This window comes from Lepidochelys olivacea, assembly GCF_965140295.1.
Source record: "Lepidochelys olivacea isolate rLepOli2 genome assembly, chromosome: 19".
Lineage (NCBI taxonomy): Eukaryota > Metazoa > Chordata > Testudines > Cheloniidae > Lepidochelys > Lepidochelys olivacea.
In genome coordinates, this window is record NC_140429.1 from 7079736 (window position 1) to 7100849 (window position 21114).

The following is a 21114-nucleotide window of genomic DNA, read 5'->3' on the forward strand; positions in this document are numbered from 1 at the left end:
TCCTAGCTTGGCCCAGTGCCTTCTGGATGAAGTTTCAGTTCCGTCCCCTGCTCCTGACAATTTTGGGACATGTTCTTCACTCCCTACAGTGTGATCCTGCTGGAGCATGAGCTGTATGTTGGACATATGGACTCATCACGCAGACTAGGCTCTGGCTGGAATGTAGTGCTGGCTCGAGGCAGAGTGAAGCAGCCACGCTGTTAATATAGCGACCTCAAGGACACATGCTCCTGGCAGGGATCCAGCTTGTCTGATGCTGTCAACCTCTGTCCTTTCTCCAAACACTGAACAGGACGGAGCCATCGGTGATACGTGTACAAACAGCCCCATGTGCTCCCCGTCTGGGACATGTGCCTGACCCATCTGGCAGTGCCGAGGAATCCCACAGGAGCATGTCTGTAAGGTCTGCAGGGAAGGCCCTCTGAGCCCTGTGTCTAAGGGCTGGGGGAAACAGGGAGCGGTCACCCAAGGGGGCAGAGACATCTTACGTACCAGGACTTACAAAAATGAGCCTCAGAACTGGGGCTGAAGATGAATCTCCAGAGGGACTGGATCTGAAGCCTGTGCAGGGTGGGGCTGTAGGGTACCCTGGGGAAGAGAAGGGGCACAGAGAGCCCTCGGCTCCCTTCCTACCCTGGGCTCCTCTCCCACCCCCAAATGCTTGGCCCTCCAGCCCCCTCCTCCTCAGTGCTCGCTGATCCCAGCTGCCTGGTGTCCTTCCCACACCCTGCCAGGCATTGTTTCCCCCTGGATGAGGGACACTGCAAGGGAGAATTAGCAGACTCCCCTTCTGTCTCTCCACACTGCAGCTGCAGCCAGCCTCTTGCACTTTTCCTTGGGTTGTGCAACAGACCCAGCCCTCCCCGCATGCCAGATGGTGCTGGCCTGTCCTTCCCGGGGATCCTCTCTCCATAGTCCTGATGAATATTCAGCAGTGAGACAGAGGTTCAGCTCCCTAGAAGAGCAGAAGGGGTGGGGGTAGGGCCATGCCAGCCAGTGGGAATGAACTCAGCGATGCCCATGCGAGGGGAGGGGAGCAGAGCTTGAGAGGAAGGGACCCCAGTGCTGGAGAGGGGCAGAGAGGAATGCTGGGGAATGCTGACAAGTGAGGGGCATGCACCATTGTAGGGAACAGGTCGGGGAGGTGTGGGGAGGGCTTGTGGTCTGGTTTGGTTGCCAAGACCCCTGGGTTCTATTCCTGGCTCTGCCAGACTCTGTGTCACCCCCTGGGCAAGTCATAGCGCCTTGCTATGCCTCAGTTTCCCCCTCTGGAAAATGAGGATAATTCTGATCTGCCTCTCAGGGGACTGTGAGGCTCAGGCCAGGTCCACACAAGAAATGTTTGCTGATCTAGCCGTGGCAGCTGGGTGGTGGTTGGGTTTCGTATGGCATTTCTAAACTGTCCAAGGCCCCCGGGTAGGCGCAGTTATACTGGCCCAAAAATGCTTTTGCAGACACAGATTATGTTGCTCAGAGAATCAGTATAAGCTATACCAGCAGAAGCACTCTTTTGCCGGTATAAACTGTGTCTTCACATGGGGGGCTTAGCAGGATAACCCTGCCAGCAAAGCTTTCTAGTGTAGCCCTGGCCTTAGCCAGTGTTTGTCAAGTGCTCCAAGCTTATGCTCTAATAAATGTGTTAATCTCTATGGTGCCACAAGTCCTCCTGTTCTTTTTGCGGATACAGACTAACCCGGCTGCTACTCTAAAGCTCCATGCGTGTCTGTGTTAGTTACCCTTCGCGCGTTCCTCCCACTTTGCAAGCCTTCGTTAGTGCTGAGAGGAGACAGGTCAGCATCATTTTCCAGATGGGGAAACCGTGGCAAAAAGTGGGGCTGTGGCTCACACAGGATCACAGGGAGTCAGTGGCAGAACCAGGAATAGAATCCAGGAGTCTAGTCATTAAACAGGCTCCCCACTGTATAGGTGTTTCTGTAGTACCCACAGGGTCTGCGACCCACAGGGGTTTGGCGGGGGGATGGTTATCAGACCGTGGGGTTGCTAATAATTCCCCAGTTCCCTCTCCCCGAGAGCCTTCCAGACTCCTTGTCCCCACATGTGTCCAGGCAGGGACAGCCCCCAGGCCAGCGTGTTCTTGGGTCATGCCCTCCCTGGAGTACCGCCGGTCACTTGGGTGGGACAGGCCCCGGGCGAATGTCTCCCTATGCAGGAGTGGGGTGGAGGGATGTCCTGCTCGGCTCGGTGACGAGGTGTCCTGCACACCCCTCTCCCCAGTTAAAGAGAAGTCGGCCCAGTATCTGAAGGGAGGCTGCTCTGCTGGGGCGTGCCCGCTGACTCAGCACTAGGGCCAATCTCATCCCTCCTGAGCTAGTCGGTTAGATCTGCTTTGGGGTCGTTTTTCCGTATTGTCCCATCCCCCAGTGCTATCCGAGAGCTCGGAGGGGGCGGGGGGGAATGATTGTGCCAACCAGGGTTAAACTGCCTAGTGCTCTGGGAACAACCGTCCAACCCCCTGCCCATCCCATCCCATGTCTGTCTGTCTCTATCCATCCAAGCCTGGGGATAGTTACTCCTGAGCTGGGTCTGCCTCATCGCACCGGTCTGTGCCAAAGGCTTGCCCTTAGTCCAGGAAAAGCCCCTGCTACTCTGGACGCCAGAGTGGAAGTTCCAGCTGAAAATCTGCTAGCTCCTGACAGCTGGCAACTTGGGTTTGGAAGAGAGCAACAGGTCTGCTCCCTCCAGCAGGGCCCAGTGAAAGGGCTCACTGGAATTTCCATGGGCACAGGCTGACGGCTCCCCTGGCTTTCCCAGGCCCCTCTAGGTGGGAGCTGGGATCAAGCCCCATGGCTCCCTCTTGCCTTTGCTCTGCAGCCCATACAGGCTTGTTCCTGCTGGGCTGTATCGCTCCAGGCAGCTGCTCTGGATTTAGTTTCCTGGAAGCCGGGCGGGTGGGAAGCGTTTGCTGAACTCTTCCCACTCTGGATACAGCATCTGTGCTCGGGGACAGACACTGGGCCTGGAGGGGAGGAGGGGGTGCAGGGGAGGGGCTGCTTTTCTTTTTCAATGAATTAGCTGTGCAGTTGAAACAGCGGGGGCCGGTATTCACTCCCCTGCTGGCCTCCAAGGAGATGCAGAGATCCAGGGAGATGAGATCCCTCCCCCCACTTCGCCCCGCTCCTCTCCCTGTCCTTGAGTTCACACTTCTCCAGCCCCGCTCTCTGTATGGAGGCTGCTGCACTGGCAGCGTCTCTGTGCGGCTGGTTTTGTGCATCTTCCTGCCGGATCCCGAGGCACAGATGAGTGTGAAGGAGAGAGGCAGCAGAAAGCGCCAGGGATGCTGAATGCTGGGGGGCAGCTGGATAAAGGCAGCAGCCTCAGCTGGGACCCCTGGCGTGGCAGGAGTTCTTGGCTGCGTAGCCCCATCTCTGGAGGGTCCCTTGGTGCCAGAGCCCGCCAGTCGCCGGGATGGTGGTTTTCCTCAGCAGAAACCTGCCCTCCCTCCTGGCTCTGTTTAAGAAGAAAGGTGAGTACAGCCTCGGTGGGACGAACCCTTGTCCTTATGTAACCCTGGCCATAGGCGATCTCCAAGCATGAAGCCTCCCTGCCCCCCTTGTGTTGTGGGGCTGGGCTGGCTCCCCGGCATGGTGCGAGAAGGATCCCGTTCTAGCTGGCTGCTTCTCTGGATCAGGCAGGGAAAGGTCACCCCAGCAGTGGCTGCTCTTGTTAGGAAGTTAACGGAATAAACCAGCGAGCTGCTTCCTGCCTGAAGATGACTCGCAGGGTGTGCCCGGGCTGGGGGAGCGATTGTGCTGAAATCACAGCAGTAAAGGGCTTGGTTGGGGTATGCACGGTCTTATGGGGGTGGACCGGGGTCCTGGATGAAGGCATTGGCCCTGGCGGGGTGTGTGAGAGGGCTCCTGGGTCCCATAAACTGGGTTGCGTGTGCTTTGTAGTCTGTGTCCCAACTTATCCAGGATGCTTTGGCCCTGCTGTTTCTGCCCATGTCCGACCCTGCGGCTGGCTGGCTGGCTGCAGATGCTGCCTGGCTGGGAGAGAATCTCTTTTTCTGTGCGGCTTAGCAGGGCGGAATCCTTTCTATTGTCCTGTGTCCTTTCCCCATTGTGCAGATCTGGAGCTGCTGCAGCAGTCCGTATTTCATCTGCCTGGCTTTTAATCTGAGTGCATACATCGGGTGTGTGCAGCCGTGGCAGAGATGCTGTGGAGGAGGGGTGGTTCTCTAGCTATTTGGGTTAGAGGCCCTGTGTGTGTGCGCCCTGAAGACGGGGTGACTGGTGAAGAAGACCCTGGGAAGTGTGTGCAGGGGGACGGTCGGTGCCTCTGTAGTGATTCCACGGCCTCGGTCAGCTACTCATCCTCTCCCGTCCTTTTTTCAGCACAAAGTTGTTTTTCTCTCCACTGCTGCAGGGCACCTAGAATGAGATGAGCCGTAATGGGCAAGAAATGTAGGCTGAAGGGGGAGAGCCTGTTGAGCTGACTCAGCACCCGCCTATCTCCCAGGGTAGACAGTGGGAAGCGTGACCCCCCACAGAACTCCTCCAGGGCAGGTTACTTAGACTCTGGAGCCCGGGACAGCTAGTGAGAGCCAGCTGCTGATGCCTCAGTCCACTGAGTGCTGTGTTCATGGAGGCTGTTTTGAGATGAGAATCTAGCGTGCTACCACAGGGAAGGGGATGATTTCACTGGAATGGGGTAGGAAGTGTGGCCTAATAGATAAAGGAGGGGACTGGAAGTTAGGAGATCTGGGTTCTGCTTCTGGCTCGACTGGCTGGGTGACCGTGCGCCAGTCGCAGCCTCCCTCTGTGCCTCAGTTTCCCCATTTTTAAAAACTGGGTAAATACTTCCCTGCCTCACAGGGGGATTGTGGGCTCAATTAATTCCTGTGTTTGAGGGGCTTTGAGATGCCTGGTTGAAGTGCTGTAAGGGGTGTAAATGCTGAGGTGGGAGGAGAATCTTCTGCTTTATTTACTTGTTTCGCTTCAGACTCCCACCCCCTCCCCTGCCACTTATCTCCTTTGCTGGTGGCAAACCCGCGTCCAATGTACAAACTCGCTTTCCCTTGACAAGGACGCTGGTAGATGGTTGGGCCCAGCGTCTGCACCCCCAGCTTTGTCCTTCTCAGGCAAGTGAGGATGAAACCTCCCCAGCGTTGGCAGCATTTGGGAAACCTGTCTCCACTGTATCGATTTGTTGCTAAGCTGAGAAAAGGCAGGTGGGGGGTGAGGTGTTCAAGGGCAGCCTGGAGTCAGCATGTAGAAGGCTTCAGTGTACTAGTAATTAGTGGGGTGAAGTAGGGCAATGACCTGGGCTAAGAACCAGCCTGGACTCCTGGGTTCTATTTCCAGCTCTGCCTGTGATTGGCTGGGACACCTCATTCAGAGATTAATTGATTCCAAGGCCAGAAGGGACCATGAGATCATGTCGTCTGACCTCCTCCGGAGCACAGGCCAGAGAACTTCCCCCCAGTTCCCCCTGCATTGGGCCCTATAACCTGTGTTTGACCAGAGCATCTCTTCCAAAAAGGGAGTTTTGCTCTGAAGATGACATCGGGGCAAGTCCCTTCACCTCTCTGTGGCTTGGGATAATAATCCTCCCCTCCCTCTGACAGCATCCGAGGGTGAAGTAGGGTACGAAGGTATAAGTGCTACCTGCCTGGAGAGAAGAGGTGCAAAGCTGAGGGAAAGTGTGAGATGATGGACAGAAAGGAGAATGTGGGAGGAAGGCCTTGGGGAATGGGAAGGAGAGAGCCAGTTCGGAAGGTGCGTAGCTGGGGTGGGAACTGATCTTCAAACACAGAGTTTGGTAGGTCCCAGTTATTGTCCTGGTCATCAGCCCTTTCCCGCCTTCATCTTGGCTGGCTGTGAGAAGCCCAGGGAGAATACTCTGAAGTCAGTGCTTCCTCCTTCCAGCCGGGCTGTGGGTTGGAGAAATGAGTGCAAATTTCTGGTGTGGATAAATAAGGCCTTGTCTATGCACGCAAGTTGTGTCACTGTAGCCATAGTGGGATAGTTACAGCAATACCAACCCTCTAGGGTGGATGCAGATCTAGTGGTATAAAGGTGGTTTTACCATGTACCGGTCTCTTCCTGTATGGGAATAGCTATACTGGTAAAATTGCCTCCACAGTAGGACTTGCTCTGGTACAACTACTGATAGAAAATCACACCCCTAACCGACAGTTATACTGGTACAAAATCTGTGTAGACAAGACAAAGGAAGTAATATCCAGTAACTGGAGCAGGGTGTTGGGTCTCAAAGCCCCTAGGCTCTGTTCCTGGCTCTTCCACTGACTCACTGTATGACTCTGGGCATGTGATTTGTGCCTCAGTTTTCCCATCTGTGAAATGGGGATTCTTATCTGGGAATAAATCCCACTGTAGCCAGTTAGTGACAACTTTGAATCCTGTGCTTAAACCCCTGCAGCTGCTCAGAACTTCACAGAGACCATGGGGATAGAAAGTTGGTCCTCCTGTTTCATTTCCAATCCACAGGCCCCTGCCACTTGGATGTAAGGAGATTCTCTTTTAGTTATTGTCCACATAGGGACTATAACTCAGTTGAGCTATTTCGATTCCTCCTAGCGGAAGACAATCATGCCCCCAAAAGCTAGTTTATTACAATATATAGCAACTTTGTGGGGAAGAGAGGCAGTTATGATGCTTACTTAGTGTTTGTAATGTGCTTTGAGATCCTCAGATGAAAGGGGTTGTATAATAAGGACAACGGATTATTGGTCATTTATTGGCTCAAAGTTGCGCTATAAATAGCATATCAATACTATTATTAGGGGTGTATTTAAGGGCCTGACTGTTTCTCAAGGTATTTTGATCACTAGGGCAGCAGTAAATCAGCCGGCAATTACCCTCTACCCTCGAGATAATGCCAGACAGCCCTCTGGTCCCATCCTGCAAGGCATTGGGCACCCTCTGCTCCCATTGGTTTAGGATTGGCTCCTTAGTCCCTGAGGTGGCTGCAGCTCCCAGAGATGAAGTTGCAGGCTTTAGGGCTCTGTGGAGGGCTCTCCCCCGTGCTGATGTGGCCTGTCTCTTTAAGCTGCCCAGAGCTGCTGGCTCATTTGGTTTGTGTGCAAGGTGCACAGATATTTCTGGTCTCAGTCATGTGATACACCCCGGGGAGCTTTCACTTATTCAGTGCATTCATTTTAAAGGCACAGGATCCACTTCCAAAAGAGCAGAGTCAGACCTGCAGCCTCCCGCTGCCAAAGCCAGGGGCTGGTGGGGAAGGTATCAGGTCACCTCTGCCAGCACAGGGCTGTAAGAGGAGCTGCCAATGAAGGGATCTGCTGCAATGGATACCGGAAATGCAAAAGCCCTGGACTCGCCTAGCTGGCTTGCTGATTCCTGCTGGCATCGCAGAGTCAGAAATGCCAGGCCATGGGGATACGGACTCCAGCAGAGGAGGGATGCCAAGGGGAGTGTGACCGGAGGAGGGGTTCCTGGAGCAGAGACTGCGGCCAGGGCTACGCTATAAACGTACATCGGTGGAACTATGTCACTCAAGGGTGTGAAAAATCCACCCCCCAAAGCAATGCAGTTAGGCCGACCTAGCTGCTGGTGTAGGCAGCACGAGGGCGATGGGAGGGCTTCTCCCGTCAGCATAGTAGTGTCTTCACTAACGTGCAACAGCTGCGCAGCTGCAGCTTGTTAAGTGTAGACCTGCCCTGAGCACTGACCTTCCCCAGCAGGGCCAGGCCCTCAGCTATCTAGCTTTGCCCCTAGCTTTGTCAGGGAGAGCGAGTTAACCCTGGCCGTGCCCCGCAAGGGCGATGGAGATCCTCTTAATGCTTAGGAAGGATGCACTGAACAGGCACAAGTTGCTGTATAATGCACTGAATCTACCCTGGGCCTCAGATCCTGTCTGTACAGGATGGGATGGCCCCTCCCTACCTGCGGCCGGGCTGTGAGGGGCTCGCATGGCTGGATGGGCATTGGGTGGAGCCCTAGGGGTGAAGCAGGAGTCATCGGCATCCCACTGGTGTGGCCAGGCGTATGTGTGAGCAGGACCAGGTGGGAGCGAGAGAGCCTAGGCCTCCAATGAGTCCAGGGGACTCACGCCTGCTGCTTCCCCAGAAGTCCCCCAGTGCCCCCCTATTTGCACATCTGCTTCTATTTGGGCTCCCCCCCACGTTCTGTAATGCACTCTCCCCTCTGCACCCCCCCGCCCCCCAACTGGGGCACCAGGATTCCTTCAGGCCGGGTGGCTGCCCCGCTCTGCTTCCGTCTGACTGACAGAGTCAGTCAACCAGGAGCGAGGGTGGGAACAAATAGTTGTCCCCGATGAAGTCACCGCACCGGGAAGCTGTGAGTGTGAGGGCAGCTCAGCACTGATGGGGGCAGGGGGCCTGGGCCTGGAGCTGCCTCTTGCTGTCTCCTCCCCGTCCCAGGAGCCCTGGCTGCAGGTGCTGGGATGTGGTGGTACAAGGCTGATTCCTTTTGCCTTCCCAGGCTCTGCCAAGGCTGAGAACAAGAAGAGGCTGAATGTCCAGTACAAGGCGGGAGCGGAGCAGCCCGACAATGTCTTCTTCCCCAGCAGCCGCCCGCCGCACCTGGAAGAGCTGCACAACCAGGCTCAGGCAGGGCTCAAATCTCTGCAGCACCAAGGTACGATCCGTCCTCCACGGGGCTGCTTGTCCGCTCCAGGTACTCTGCTCCTGCTTTCACCTGAGCATGCATCCAGGGGGAGAGGGTCTCCCAGGGGGTGGGGCAGGCCCAGGTGCTCCCTGGGGATACAAACGAGGCACGGCACGCCCTGGTGTGAGGCAAGCGTCAAGGGACGCAGCACTGGTGTAGCCGACACACTGAGGGGAGGAAGAGTCAAAGCAGGAGGGGGTCACATAAATCTGACCCCCCCCGGCCCCCACCCCCCAAATCTCACTCTCTCACACAGGCCCAGTATATATGTTCCAGCAGCCTGCACCCACCCATGCTGCCACCCACACCCCCCCGCGCCTGCTTCTTGGTTGGACAGGCGGGGCTGTGGGTGGGCTGTTTTTGTCTCTGACCAGAGTCCAGTCACTGTGGGCCTGGCAGAGAAGGTGGAGTGGTTGCAGCTGGGGGGATGGGGGCGTATTGATCTGCAGGACACGCAGGGCCCGCGTCACCTGCTGTCCCCCAGCCCTACTCTGGGCTGCTCCGTTCCTGCGCCCCAAGGCCGGGGCCTCCAGGCACAGCCGTTCTGCCAGCCCACAGTTTGAGGGGACTCCTCTCTTACATTTTCCTTAGGGATTTTTTTCCATCTTTCCTCTTCCAGAAAAACAAAAACAGACCAGGAGTGGCTGGGACTATGGAGACAGCAACAGCATCCAGGTGGGTGACTGCCCTCACCCCACCCGCCCCTGCCCGTGGTTCTCTGGGCTAGGGTGCTGGTTGGCATGCAGTGTACTCTGCTGATACACAAAGCAGTCATTGCCCCTGCAGTGGGGGAAGGTACAGTGCTGGGCGGGGAATGTTCCTGGGTGCTCCCCCGCCCCATCATGGGGAAGGCCTGGGCATCCCCGAAACATTGTCTCTTGGGTGCCTTCCCACTCACGCTGGGTCTAAAAGAGCCTGGCAGTGAGGGAGCATCCTGGCAAGCAGCTTTTAGGGGGCGATGGCCGAGGAAGGGAAACCCTGGCGGTTCAGGGGGGACACAAGGAGCTGAGAGATGCAATCAGATGCTGTGGCACTAAGAAGCAGCAGGACGTATGAGCTGATAGGGCTGAGTCCTGATGCATGCTTTTCCGTTCACTGGAGTTATTCCCTTAGGTTTTTCTTGGCAGTAACAAGTGGTGGGGAGGGCCTGCCCAACTGTGACCCACTTGGCCCCATGTCCACAGATCCTCCCCAGTCTCTAACAGCCAAAAAATGCCCACCCCTTTGGCCAAAGTTTGGTTTCAGCCTGTCTCTGGGCCTCTGACCCTCCTCCGCCCACGCCCTTCCCACTCCTAGAGCCTCACTGCGTGTATTTGCTCCAACAGCTGACTGTCTGGTTTTTTGCTTTCGTAACCCCTTTGGTGGCAGATTGAGAGGCAGAAAGCTGAGAAGTGAGACTGTAACTCAGTAGGGCAGACAGAGCCACTGGGGAAGGCAAACCTGAGACCTCTGTCCTACACAGTACCTCAGATAGAGCCCTGTGGGGCAGGTTCTGAACTCCTCCATATCAAATGTTTGAGGGAATTTGGAGAAGAGCAGCAAATATGATTCATATGCTGGCATGGTTCATCTAAACGTATCCAGCTGGGCAGAGGCTAAGTGGAGGGTACCTTTGTCTTCGGCAGCATAATGCTCGCTATGCCTTGTGAGAGAGGGATTATCATCTCTGCTTTGCAAAATGGGGAAACTGAGGCAGAAAGCAGGTAAGTGACTTGGCCAAGGCCAGCCAATTAAGCCACTGGAGATGGAGCCCAGATCTCGTGACTCCCAGCTTGAACGACAAGACTATTCATATTGGCTGCAGACACCCCAACTGCAGACCATTGATTTGGTTGCCATATTATCAAGCAAGGAAAATGTAGGTTGAATGTCAGGATGTATTTCCCACAGATAGGGTCTGCTGGGCTATGAAACGGTCTTCCAAGGGAATTTGGGGGAGCCCCAGAGCTGGCGATGTTGGAAATGAGACTGGACAAAGCTCTAGCAGAGCAATGCAGCGCTGGGCTGCGAGCTAGCAGCCTTAATGCCCGTGAGTGTGTAGATGGGGGAGGGAGGAGGCACAGAGAAGAGGAGGGGAAGATGGACAGCGTGGTAGTTTTCAGAGAGAGGCAGCAGAAATAAACTGCAGGGTGTTGCTGGCAAATGCAGCTGCCCATTTGCCAGCTGGGATTTTGTGCTGCTGTTTCACCCAGGGAGGGGGCTCTGGGGTCCCGCTGCGGCAAATTGCAGCTCCACCGCTGTGCAATTGTTTGCATCCCTCCCAATGCCCTTCCTAATCATCTACAGCCAGGCTGCTCCCTCATTCCCATCTGGCATGTTCGAGAGGCACTCCCCTCCCTTGGGCAGAAAGAGATGAAATCCGGGAAGCTCAGGGTGCACGCAGTGGTGCCGAGGGCTGGGTGGAACTCTCCTTCTGGCTCACACCAGGGTTATGCCAGTTTGGCTGCACTTCGCTTGGGAGCCAGGTTAAATTCAACTGCAATCAGTGCATCCCCAGTCAGACAACTGCAGCTGGCCACTCGCTGCTAAGGGCTCATTTTCACGGGTAGGTGAAGTAGGCAGCGCCATCTGGTGCCAGGTCAGGTCACTGCTGGGCATTCATTCCCTCTTGCTGGGCCCTCTCTGTCAAGGGGGCCCAAGGGAACCTGGGGCAGAGGGCTTTCCCGCCTGCCCTCTCTGGCCCCATTTCCTAGTTGGGAGGGTTCTGCCTGCATGCAGATGGGGCTGACTCATAACACTGGGCCTCCGAGAAGTTTTATGTCTTCAGAGTGCGTAGCTGCTGAGTCACTTTCTGGCTGAGAAGGGGCCCAGTTGGGGGACTCTGATGCTGGGGAGCGGCTTGCACAAGGAGGGAGGCATCTGTTCCTATAAGGCTCAGGACTTATTTGAACCTGTTCTCCTCCCCATGCAGTCTTCCCACACCTCTACAGAGGAGGATGAGATCTCCTTCCGAAGCAGGACCCAGTCGTGCACAACGGAGAATGCCTCCGAGGATGCCCTCTCCATCCGCTCGGAGATGATCCAGAGGAAAGGTACTAGCCACGGGCAGGGTGGGAGTTTTGGGAAGGGTGAGCCATCTCAGCAGTCTGCTCTGGCGAGAGTTAAGCACAAAATCCAGCCGAGACGTGTGAGCTGGGGTTTGGGTGGCCTGAGGACTGCTGGGTGATTCCACAAGGGACATCAAGCCTGTCCTTTGGGCCAGAGGTTGCAGCTGAGATGGGGGGAGGGACTGTTCCGGAATTAGGGCAGGGCCGCTGGCAGGGAGTAGTAGTACTCTTCCAAGCTCTGCCCAGGGTAGCTGCCACTCCCAATAGATTGTGCAGATGTTCATTGTATGCTCACACAGCTGTCAGGGCTCCACTGGTCGTCCTGAGCCTGGCTCCCCTGCACTGGGGCTGGACTGTGCTCTAGGGCAGTAGCAGGGAGAACTCCTGGCAGAATGACACCGGAATGGTGGGAGATCATTTCCCTGATAGCTTTGTCAAGGTTTACCAGGACTCAGTTTCCACGCAGGCATTCCTTCGTTAGCCCCAATGGCTACTCGGTGTTGATTACATCCAAAGTACCAATATAAACATAAACAGCCTTATATTCGATACCCAGCTACAGTCCATTTGCAAGCATTGGCCAAGATATTTACAGCTGGTTCAGACCTGGGAGACGCCTTCCCATCATGGCATGGCTCCAGAGGGGTAAGGAACGCTCTGACAAAGCAGCCCTAGAACGCGGGGCATTTTGTGCTCTGTAACAAACAAGTGACGGCATTGCTGGTTATTGGACCTTCACTAAACTCGGCTATAGCAGCTGAGAGCTGCACTCTGCTTTCTCCAAGGTTTTCTTCTTATCTCACTTTGCCATATTTTCCCCTGCTACTGGACTAAGCATTTCCTGCCAATTATTTGCTGCACCTGGTGCCCAATTACCCATGTTTTCTTTATTTCTAGTGCTTGGCCCAACCCTTAAATAAGATACCTGGTATTTCCAGGGTTGTTACAAGTTTACCACAAACGGTTCCCCTTTCTTATGGTCTCAGTCTTTTTGGTCACAGACCTGGGGCCTCTCACTCATGGTAAAATCCAACCTCAATTTAAAACCATTGTTTACTTAGGTCTGATGTGGGCCTGTGTTCCTACAGAGGCGCAGACCGTGGGCGGGCGACGTCACAGTGGCTGGTCCCTGCTTACCAGTCTGGGACTTTATTTCATCGTAATTTCATTTCAGGTTCCACCTTCCGGCCTCACGACTCCTTCCCCAAATCCTCGGAGAAGGCAGGGAAGAGGAGGAAGGAGAGGAGGACGACGGTGCTGGGCATCCCCCAGCATGTCCAGAAAGAGCTGGGTAAGGAGGGCAGATGGGCCTTGCTGGAGGGAGAGCTCAGGAACGGTGGCTGCTCCGTGTGCATAAGTGAGCCAGAGTTCTCTCCCTGCTGAGACTTCAGCTCCGGCTCAGGCTAGGAGCTGGCTTATTCCTGGAGGTCCCCCTGCCACCCCTTTAGCAGTGGAGTGTCCAAGGGGCGGCGGGGAGGAGTCAGAGTGTAAGGCAAAAGGGACCACCAGAGCCCCCGATCTGACCTCCTGTGTAGCAGAGGCCCTCACCCCATCCAGCCGCGTCACACCCTGCCCGACAAGCAGAGGCAGACCATGGTATTACAGCCCTCAGGAGTCTGAACTCCTGGGTGTCCCAGGGAGAGAACAGGCGGACTGAGCTGCACTGAGGCCCCGGCTTGGCCAGCGTTGATTAAGTGAGCCCTGCCAGCCCATAGTAACCCCTGTATGCAATCAGCAAGGGCTGCCTGCCCGCCAGGATCGGTTTATAATGATACGGGTTTTGCTCCTATCCACCCTCAGGTCTGAGAAACAGTCACGAGCTGAGGAAACGCCCTGGCAGTGATTCCCCCAGAGACGGCCCCAGGCAGGGCGGGAGCCCCCCCAGCATGGCATCCCAGCCCTTGGTGAATGGTGACGAGGCAGACGGTGGCACAATCCACATCCCCACCATCAATGGAAACCTGCAGCCCCCACCAGCCCCCAAGGGCGGCGCTCGCATATCCCTGCAAGCCCTGGAGGAGGCAGAGTCAGACGCAGCCATCCAGAGGCACATCAACCGCGTCTACTACGACGACATGCTGCTAGGGAGGAGGACGGCAGCCAAGCTGTCTCCCTTGCTGAGGCCGAAGTCACTGGCTGTGCCGGGCATGACCACCAACGCCAGCCCTCCTCCGGAGCTGCTGGGCCCTGTTATGTCCATTTCCCCCCAGGCCACCTACATGTCCAAGATCATTCCCAACGCCGTCCTGCCCCCCATGGTGGACGTCATCGCGCTGAGCAGGAGCAGCGTGCGGACGCTGAGCCGCTGCAGCCTGGTTTCCTCCAGCCCAGCCTCAGTCCGCTCCCTCGCCCGCTTCTCGGAGCCCGGCGGCCGCAGCCGGGAGCACTCCTCCTCCAGCGACAACTGGAGCCACTCCCAGTCCACGGAGACCATAGTGTCCGACAGCTCCACCATCTCCTCGCAGGGCGGCTCCGACAGCAGGAAGGGGGGGGCTGGGCCGCCCAGCGAGGCGGATACGGCAGGCCGGTCCGACACGGACCAGCTCAGTGTCTACAGTGCCGCGAGCTGCACCAACTCCTGTGCCAAGGCCAGGCCCGCCTACACAGCCCACGGCCTGCTGGCAGCGGGGCTGGGGGGCAGCAGTGGCAGGGCCTCCCCCGCGTACAGCACCGGCAGCATGGCGGGCAGCTCGGACACCGTGAGCGTGAGGAGTGACCGCTCTTCCACGCGCAGCGTGTCCCTCAGGAAAATGAAGAAACCGCCGGCGCCCCCTAGGAGGACCCACTCCCTGCACCAAAGGGCTGAGCAGCAGCAAGGGGTGGGCGAGGGGGGGCAGAAAGTGCTGGGCCTGCCCCCTAAGCCAGATCCCCGACACCAGCGTGAGCCGTGGACACCGTGCCTGGAGAGCCAGAGCCCCTTGGGCGAGGACGAGGTCTTCTCGCCCGGCTCGCTGAGCGAGACCAGCAGCATCCGCTCCGAGAGCCTGGCCTACTCGGCTGACGCCAGCTCCCCCGACGTGTCCCGGTGCAGCCCGGTGCCGGGGGAGAAGCTCCAGAGGGAGGTGGAGGGGGTGGCCGTCATCCTCAGGGAGCAGCAGGCCCCCTCCAGGCAGAGCTCCCCTGAGGGATTCAAGCGCACCATGTCGCCCTCCAGTGGCTATTCGAGTCAGAGCGGCACCCCTACCCTCCCCACAAAAGGCCTTGGCTCTCACGCCTCGTCTCCAGGAAAGAGGAGGCCCCAGCCAAAGAAACCGGAGAGGGTCTGCTCGCTGCAGTCTCCTGTGCTGTCCATCTCCTCCTCCCTGGCATCCTTATCCTCCTCCACCTCCGACCCAGCCCCTGCAGAGACCGTGGCGCCCCCAGCTGGCCCGGCCCTTTCCTTGCAGAGTAGAATGGACAGGTTCATTATTCCTCCTCACCCCAAGGTGCCGGCCCCTATCTCCCCCCCGCCTGTCAAACTCCGGCAGGCAGCGCCTTCTGCCAGCCCCGCTGTCTCCTCCCCTGCCCCGAGCATGGCCATCCAGGAGCCCTCGGTGCTTCCCAAGCCCACTAGCAGGTCACCCCCTCCATCTCCTCCACCTCCCTACCATCCTCCACCACCACCAGTGAAAAAGGGTGAGGCAAGCCCAGAGGCCCCCCACTCAGAGACTACTCAGGAGGTGCCTCAGGACCCCTCGTGGCCCCCACCTCCCCCCCCAGCGCTGGACGAGCAGGATCTGTCCATGGCGGACTTCCCTCCTCCAGACGAGGCCAGCTTCTCCACCCTGCCGGAGCCTCTCCCTGTCACTGGAACCGCGGTGTCTTCCTCTGTCGCAGCCCAGCCAGAGCTCACGGGCTCCGAGCAGCCGGCCAGCCTGAAAGCAGCACCCACGGGGGATGGTCCAGGGGCAGCCTCGCTCGCGTTCTCCACCAAAGTCTCCTTGAGGATTCAGCAGCACCAGGGCCTGTTGGCTGGATCAACACTGCCAGCTCCCGCCGGGGAGTTGCCCATGCTGATCACCGTGCCCACATCAGCTGGAGCAACACCCAGCTTGCAGCCTAGCCAGCCCCAGCCTGCAGTGGCTGCAGCCCCACCCCCTGCACCTGCGGCTCCAGCCCCGCCCATGGTTCTCCAGCCTCAAGCAAGCCTGAAGAAGACAACGAATGGCTCCCGGCTGGATCCTAAGAAGGAGCCTGTCTCTCGAAGTAAGAGCAACCCCACGCCAAAGGAGGACGCTAACCTCCCCATCGTCACTCCCTCCCTGCTGCAGATGGTGCGCCTGCGTTCGGTCAGCGTTCACGCGCCGGCCGGCCCGGGCAAGCAGACGCCTGGCCAGAATGGACCGGGCGCCAATGGCCTAGGGAAGCAGGCTCAGCCTGTCCCCCAGAAACCCATCCGCAAGTCGCTGTCCCTGCGGCAGTCCCCTTCTTCCAAAGACACCGTGCCTTTGAACCAGCTGCAAAATGCCGTACGGCTGAAGACTTCCACCTTGTCCTCCAGAGACGCCCCGACCTCCAGACTGGTGGACAGGACCAATGGCAACAAGCTGACTCTCCCAGGTCACGCGGCCTCTGGCTTGGAGCCCACCGCTGGGGATGCCAAGGACGGCCAGGTGTCCCCCATCCACAAATCACCTGCCTCCACCGCCAGCTTCATCTTCGCCAAGAGCTCCAAGAAGCTGGTCATAGAGACCCCATCTTCCCCGGAGGCTCAGGCCGACCTGAAGAGGAACTTGGTAGCTGAGCTGATGAATTTCTCCGGGCAGCGTTCCACAGTCCCAGCAATGACCCAGCAGGGCCAGGTGCCCCCTGGCAAGTCACAAGCACAGAGGAAGTCCAGCAAGATTCCACCTCCCATAGCCAGGAAGCCTTCGCTTGGCATGGGGCAGCGTCAGTCACCTGTGAGCCCAAAGCCGCAGGGGGAGGAAGTGCTGAACTGTTCCCTACCAGACAGTAAAGCAAAGGCTCCCTCGGCCGAAGAGAACAGGACTAAGAGCGAACTGTCTGTGAACGCGGCCCCCGCAGCCAAGAGCAGCAGAGCCGGGCACCTGGCAGGCCCAGAGACGCCATCGCAGAATCCCCCTGCACAAGGTACAGAGGGATTGGGGAGTGTGGGAGAGGAGGTGCCGATTGGAAAATGCAGGGTGTAACAGGGTAGTGTAGGAGCCAGGCAGCTTCTCATTTCTGCCAGTGCACCCCAATCCTGACCAATGTTCCCTCTAATTTTTGACAGGCCCTGTGTGCAAAAAATTTCTTCTGTGCAAATTGAGCTTCTGTGCAAATTTTTGTGCGTGCGGTGTTTCGCCGTGTGTGCGGGGTTTAGGATCTGTGTGTGCACGCACATGCCCACAGCTTAGAGGGAATAGTGATCCTGACCTGCAGCCCCTCACTCACAGCTGTCCATGTACGCCAATCCCAAACTGCAGCCCCTTCACAGCTGTCAATGCACTCCAATTCTGACTTGCAACCCCCCACTTGCAGCTGTCAATGCACTCCACTCTCAGCTGTTAATGCACCCCAATCCCAACCTGCAGCCCCTCCTCCCCTCCACTGCAGCTCTCCTCCCGCATAACTCTTCTGCTGTCCTGCACTCACCCTGTCTCTCTACCAGCAGGAACAGGGCTAGAAAACAAGACAGAGGATGATGATGGAACCCTCTGGAGAACAGCTTAGTGCTAGGCAGGGATGGTGGGGAGAATTGTGACTTTCTCTGACCCATCTCCTAATGCCTGAATCAAAGGGAGACGAGGAACAAACGTAGCCCTGTTAGGATCCCCACTAGCGCTGGCTGTTTGGCCCAGTTTGACCCCATCCCTCTATCTAAACATCAGTCAGTCCAGAAACAACCTGGCTCAAAGCTGCTCGGAAACAGGCTGACGTGCTAGGAGGTAACTCTGCCTCTTGGGGCAATAAAACCGTGGCTGAGGGGGGTTGCACAAGCCCAGGCTCTTCAGCTTTAGAAACCAGCAGCGTCAGGAGGTGGCCACCCTCTTGGCTGACCCCAAGACTGAACCAGGGGCTTCCAGAGCTAAGAGCAGTGGCTAGAGCCCCCAGCTCTGTAACGGGCACCGCCGTTCCGTGGCTCAGACAGAGGGGAGCCTGAAACCCATGCTGCTCAGTGTGCTGGGCTCAGTGTGCTGGGCTCAGTATAAAAAGCTCGGGCAGGAGGCTGGGGTGGATGTGAAGCAGCTGTCACCCCACCTGAGCGCCGCCCGGCTCTGACGGGAATTGCTCTCCTTTTCCTGCAGACAAACGGGAAGAGACAGCCTGAAGGATGACGCTGCTGTGCTTGTGCCCTGACCTCCAGGAATACAAATCTCTCTCAGGGACCTGAGCAGGTGAAAGGATGAGCGTGGAGCTGGCATGACTGACTAAATGGAAGCAAACAGCCTTAGCCTCTGATGGCCTTGATATTTATGCAAAAACTGGTGTTGGTTTCACTTTCTTCAATAATACAGCTTTATTGTGCTTTTTTTAAAAAAAAAACAAAACAAAAAACTAAACCAAACCCTGTCCTGGAGTCCAGTGCCTCGCCCTTCACCCGCTGGATTTGCCGGTTTTGTTGGTGCAGGAGGGAAGGCTGCAGAGAAGCCGCTGTGAGGCGTGTGGGGGGGTGTTTTTATAAGACCACGCTGCACCACCTGAAGCATGGCCTCCTGGGTGGGGAGAAGACGGCCTGGCTGGGGACTCGTTTTTCCACGGCGCAGAGGATCGGCTCTGTTCTGTGCACCTGAGACGGCACGAAATCAAAGCACCTCTTCAAAAGAAGCTGAAGGCGCGTCCCCAATGCTTCGGACTTCATGGCTGGCTGGCCAAGGAGTTCCTTTGCTGGCTTTGCTGCAGGGGACTCCTCGTGTTCCAGGACACGTGCTGTGTGGTGCTAGATATGCCCCGACTAGCTTTGGAAAGGTACAGCACCAGGCCTGAGGCGCGCGGAGGCTGGCAGCAGCTTGGCCGAGGTGCGGTAAAGGCCTCTGTCTTGCTGGGTGGCCTCCCCAGGCTCGAGGACCACTTCACTGAGAATGTGCAGGGGGGTGAGTCTGTGCTGAACAGGCCCTGGCTGAGAGTGGAGGGGAAATGGGGCCCAGGCTGCTAAAGACCTCCGAGCTCCTACAGCAGACAACGCAGGTGGCCAGGGCCCAGCTTCCTCCTGTGTCAGGCTGGCTGCTGTTCCCTCGCTCTTTAGGGCTGTTACAGGACAGTGGGCAGGCAAGGCCAGGGTGCCAGAGGGGACGTGCTGTGTGAGCCTGGCCTCCTGTGCTCGTGAGTGCAGGCTCCCTACCTCTGCTGCTCCGGCAGGGGAGACACGTAAGTTCCCTGGGGCCAGTGGTAGTGTGTAGGCACAAGGCCCTCCCCACCCACGCAGCTGGGCAAGGGAGCAACCCCAAGGCAGTGCTTGGACCCTAGTGTGTTGTGGGGGGGCCCCGCCTGACTGGCTCTACTGTCCCTTTGGCTGTGCCGTGCTCTGAGAAGGTGGGGATGGGGCAGGCCCACAAGGGCTCCTTGGGAAGTTCTTTTGGGGGCAGGCAGAAGCAGGGCTTAGGAGGATCCCTCTGCCAGTCCCGAGGGAGCTGAACAAACCAGGCTCACGCTGCTTCATGTTACATGCTGCTGAGGCTCAAGCTACAGCAGGGGCAGGCAAACTTTTTGGCCTGAGGGCCACGTTGTGTTTCCAAAATTGTAGGGAGGGCCGGTTAGGGGAGGCTGTCTCTCCCCAAACAGCCAGGCGTGTCCCAGCCCCCACCCCCTATCTGACCCCCCCAGGACTCCTGCCCCATCCACCACTCCCTGTCCCCTGCTGCCCCATCCAATGCCCCTTCTCCTTTCTGACTGCCCCCGGGACCTCTGCCCTCTATCCAACCCCCCCCTTCCCATGCTGCCTGGAGCACCGGTGGCTGGCAGCGCTACACCCATGCCACCCAGAGCCCCGGGTCAGGCCACAGCTCTGCAGCGGCACTGCCCAGCCGCCCAGTGTGTTGCGCTGGCCGCGTGGCACGGCTGCGAGGGAGGGGGGACAGCAGGGGAGGGGCCGGAGGCTAGCCTCCCCAGCCGGGAGCTCAGGGGCCAGGCAGGAGGGTCCTGTGGGCCATAGTTTGCCTACCTCTGAGCTACAGCTTTGCTGGCTGAGGAGCTGGAAAGGGATTTATAGCCAAGCAAGCAGTTAATCAGGCAGGGCCCTGCAAAGCTGCGGTTAGCCACAAGTGGCCCCTTAGGGGAGCGTTCAGCCCCCTTTTCTTTGGGCTGTTCGAAAGCACAAGCCCCAAGCTGCTGCCCTGTGAGTCTGGGGCGCTCGGCAGGAAGTGCAGGGGAGGACTCAGTCACTGCAGGGCGCGATTACCCTTGAGCTGCAACCAGCCAGGGCCTGTCTGGGACAGAAGGAAGGGCTTCCTCCCACATTGCCAGCCTTCTGGGTCCAAGGGAGGAGAATCTGGACACTGAGGCCTCTCCAAGCTCCCTAATCTCTACCCTGAGAGATTCCACTGCCCTCATGCTCTGTAATTTCAGAGTTGTGCCCTCACCCCAGCCAGGCCCTGTGTGTACACAGACAGCCCCGGGGGAGGGAGAAGCTTTTCAGATACCCTGTAGCAGGGAGTGACACTGGATGCAGCATTAAATGAGACCAAAAGCCTGAGTTTTACATTCATCCCTGGTCTCTAGAACCAGGCACCTTGATTTCTGTTTCTTTAAACATGGGGTCATGCTTTGATTTCCTTGATTGTAAAAACCATCTGCCTTGAGAAGCTGCAGAGTAAAAGTTACAAGCTCTGTCTCTCTTTGGTTAAAGATGATGATTGAAATTGGCTGTCTCCTTTGCTTCTTGGCTAACAGTCGGGGGTTTCCCTCCTCCAGGATGCCTGGAGTGACAACAGGGAGACCCCTATTTGCATAACTCACCCCTCCTCCCCAAAAGCCTGGAACAGATGAGTCACCCAGACAGACACACAAGCTGTTTAGTTTTTCACCCTAACGAGGGAGAAGTTCCAGAACCTTGCTGGAGTCCACGAGGGCCTCAGCTATTGCTTTTACATGGAAGGTGCCCAGCTACCCCCCTGGAGGGTGGCAGTGTAAAACTTCACCTGAAGCAGGGATCAAGCAACTGGCAGGAGACAACCAACTGTCCTACCAGTTGTCCACGGAGTTAACCCCCTCAGCGCTGAAACCTGTTCACAGATGGACAATGGCCCGATCCATGCTCCTCCTGGAGGTGTTTCAGCCATTCACGTGGCTACCCCCTCTGCTCTGCACGGGATAAGAGTCCGTAAGGTCCAACTGCAGTCATGCCGTTGCTTTCACAGGTCCCCTGTTGCCATGCGAAAGAAGGAGCAGGAGTAGCCTCTGCTGCTGACAAAGGCTCTATTGTCTCCCCAGGCAAACAAATCCACTCAGTAATAGTCTCTAGGCCTGAAAGGTGGAACCAGCTGAGGGGAGCCTGGGTGGAGTCAGCGAGTGCTGGAGGA

At 57.4% G+C, this 21114-nt stretch overlaps 1 protein-coding gene across 3 annotated transcripts in view; it reads left to right on the forward strand.

The window, feature by feature from the left end:
- NHSL3 (NHS like 3) overlaps positions 1–20426 on the forward strand; it is a 55642-nt gene extending 35216 nt beyond the window's left edge. For 2 of the 3 annotated variants that reach the window (XM_084652535.1, XM_084652536.1), the window contains exons 2-7: positions 8445–8600; positions 9250–9305; positions 11542–11662; positions 12852–12968; positions 13478–16747; positions 17905–20426. In XM_084652535.1, the coding sequence (XP_084508661.1) occupies positions 8445–8600; positions 9250–9305; positions 11542–11662; positions 12852–12968; positions 13478–16747; positions 17905–17927 (3743 nt within the window). In that variant the 3' untranslated portion in view covers positions 17928–20426. Of the gene's footprint in view, positions 1–3101; positions 3485–8444; positions 8601–9249; positions 9306–11541; positions 11663–12851; positions 12969–13477; positions 16748–17904 lie in introns of those variants that run through there. The other variant, XM_084652537.1, reaches the window with a different exon arrangement.
- The last annotated feature ends 688 nt before the right edge of the window (positions 20427–21114 follow it).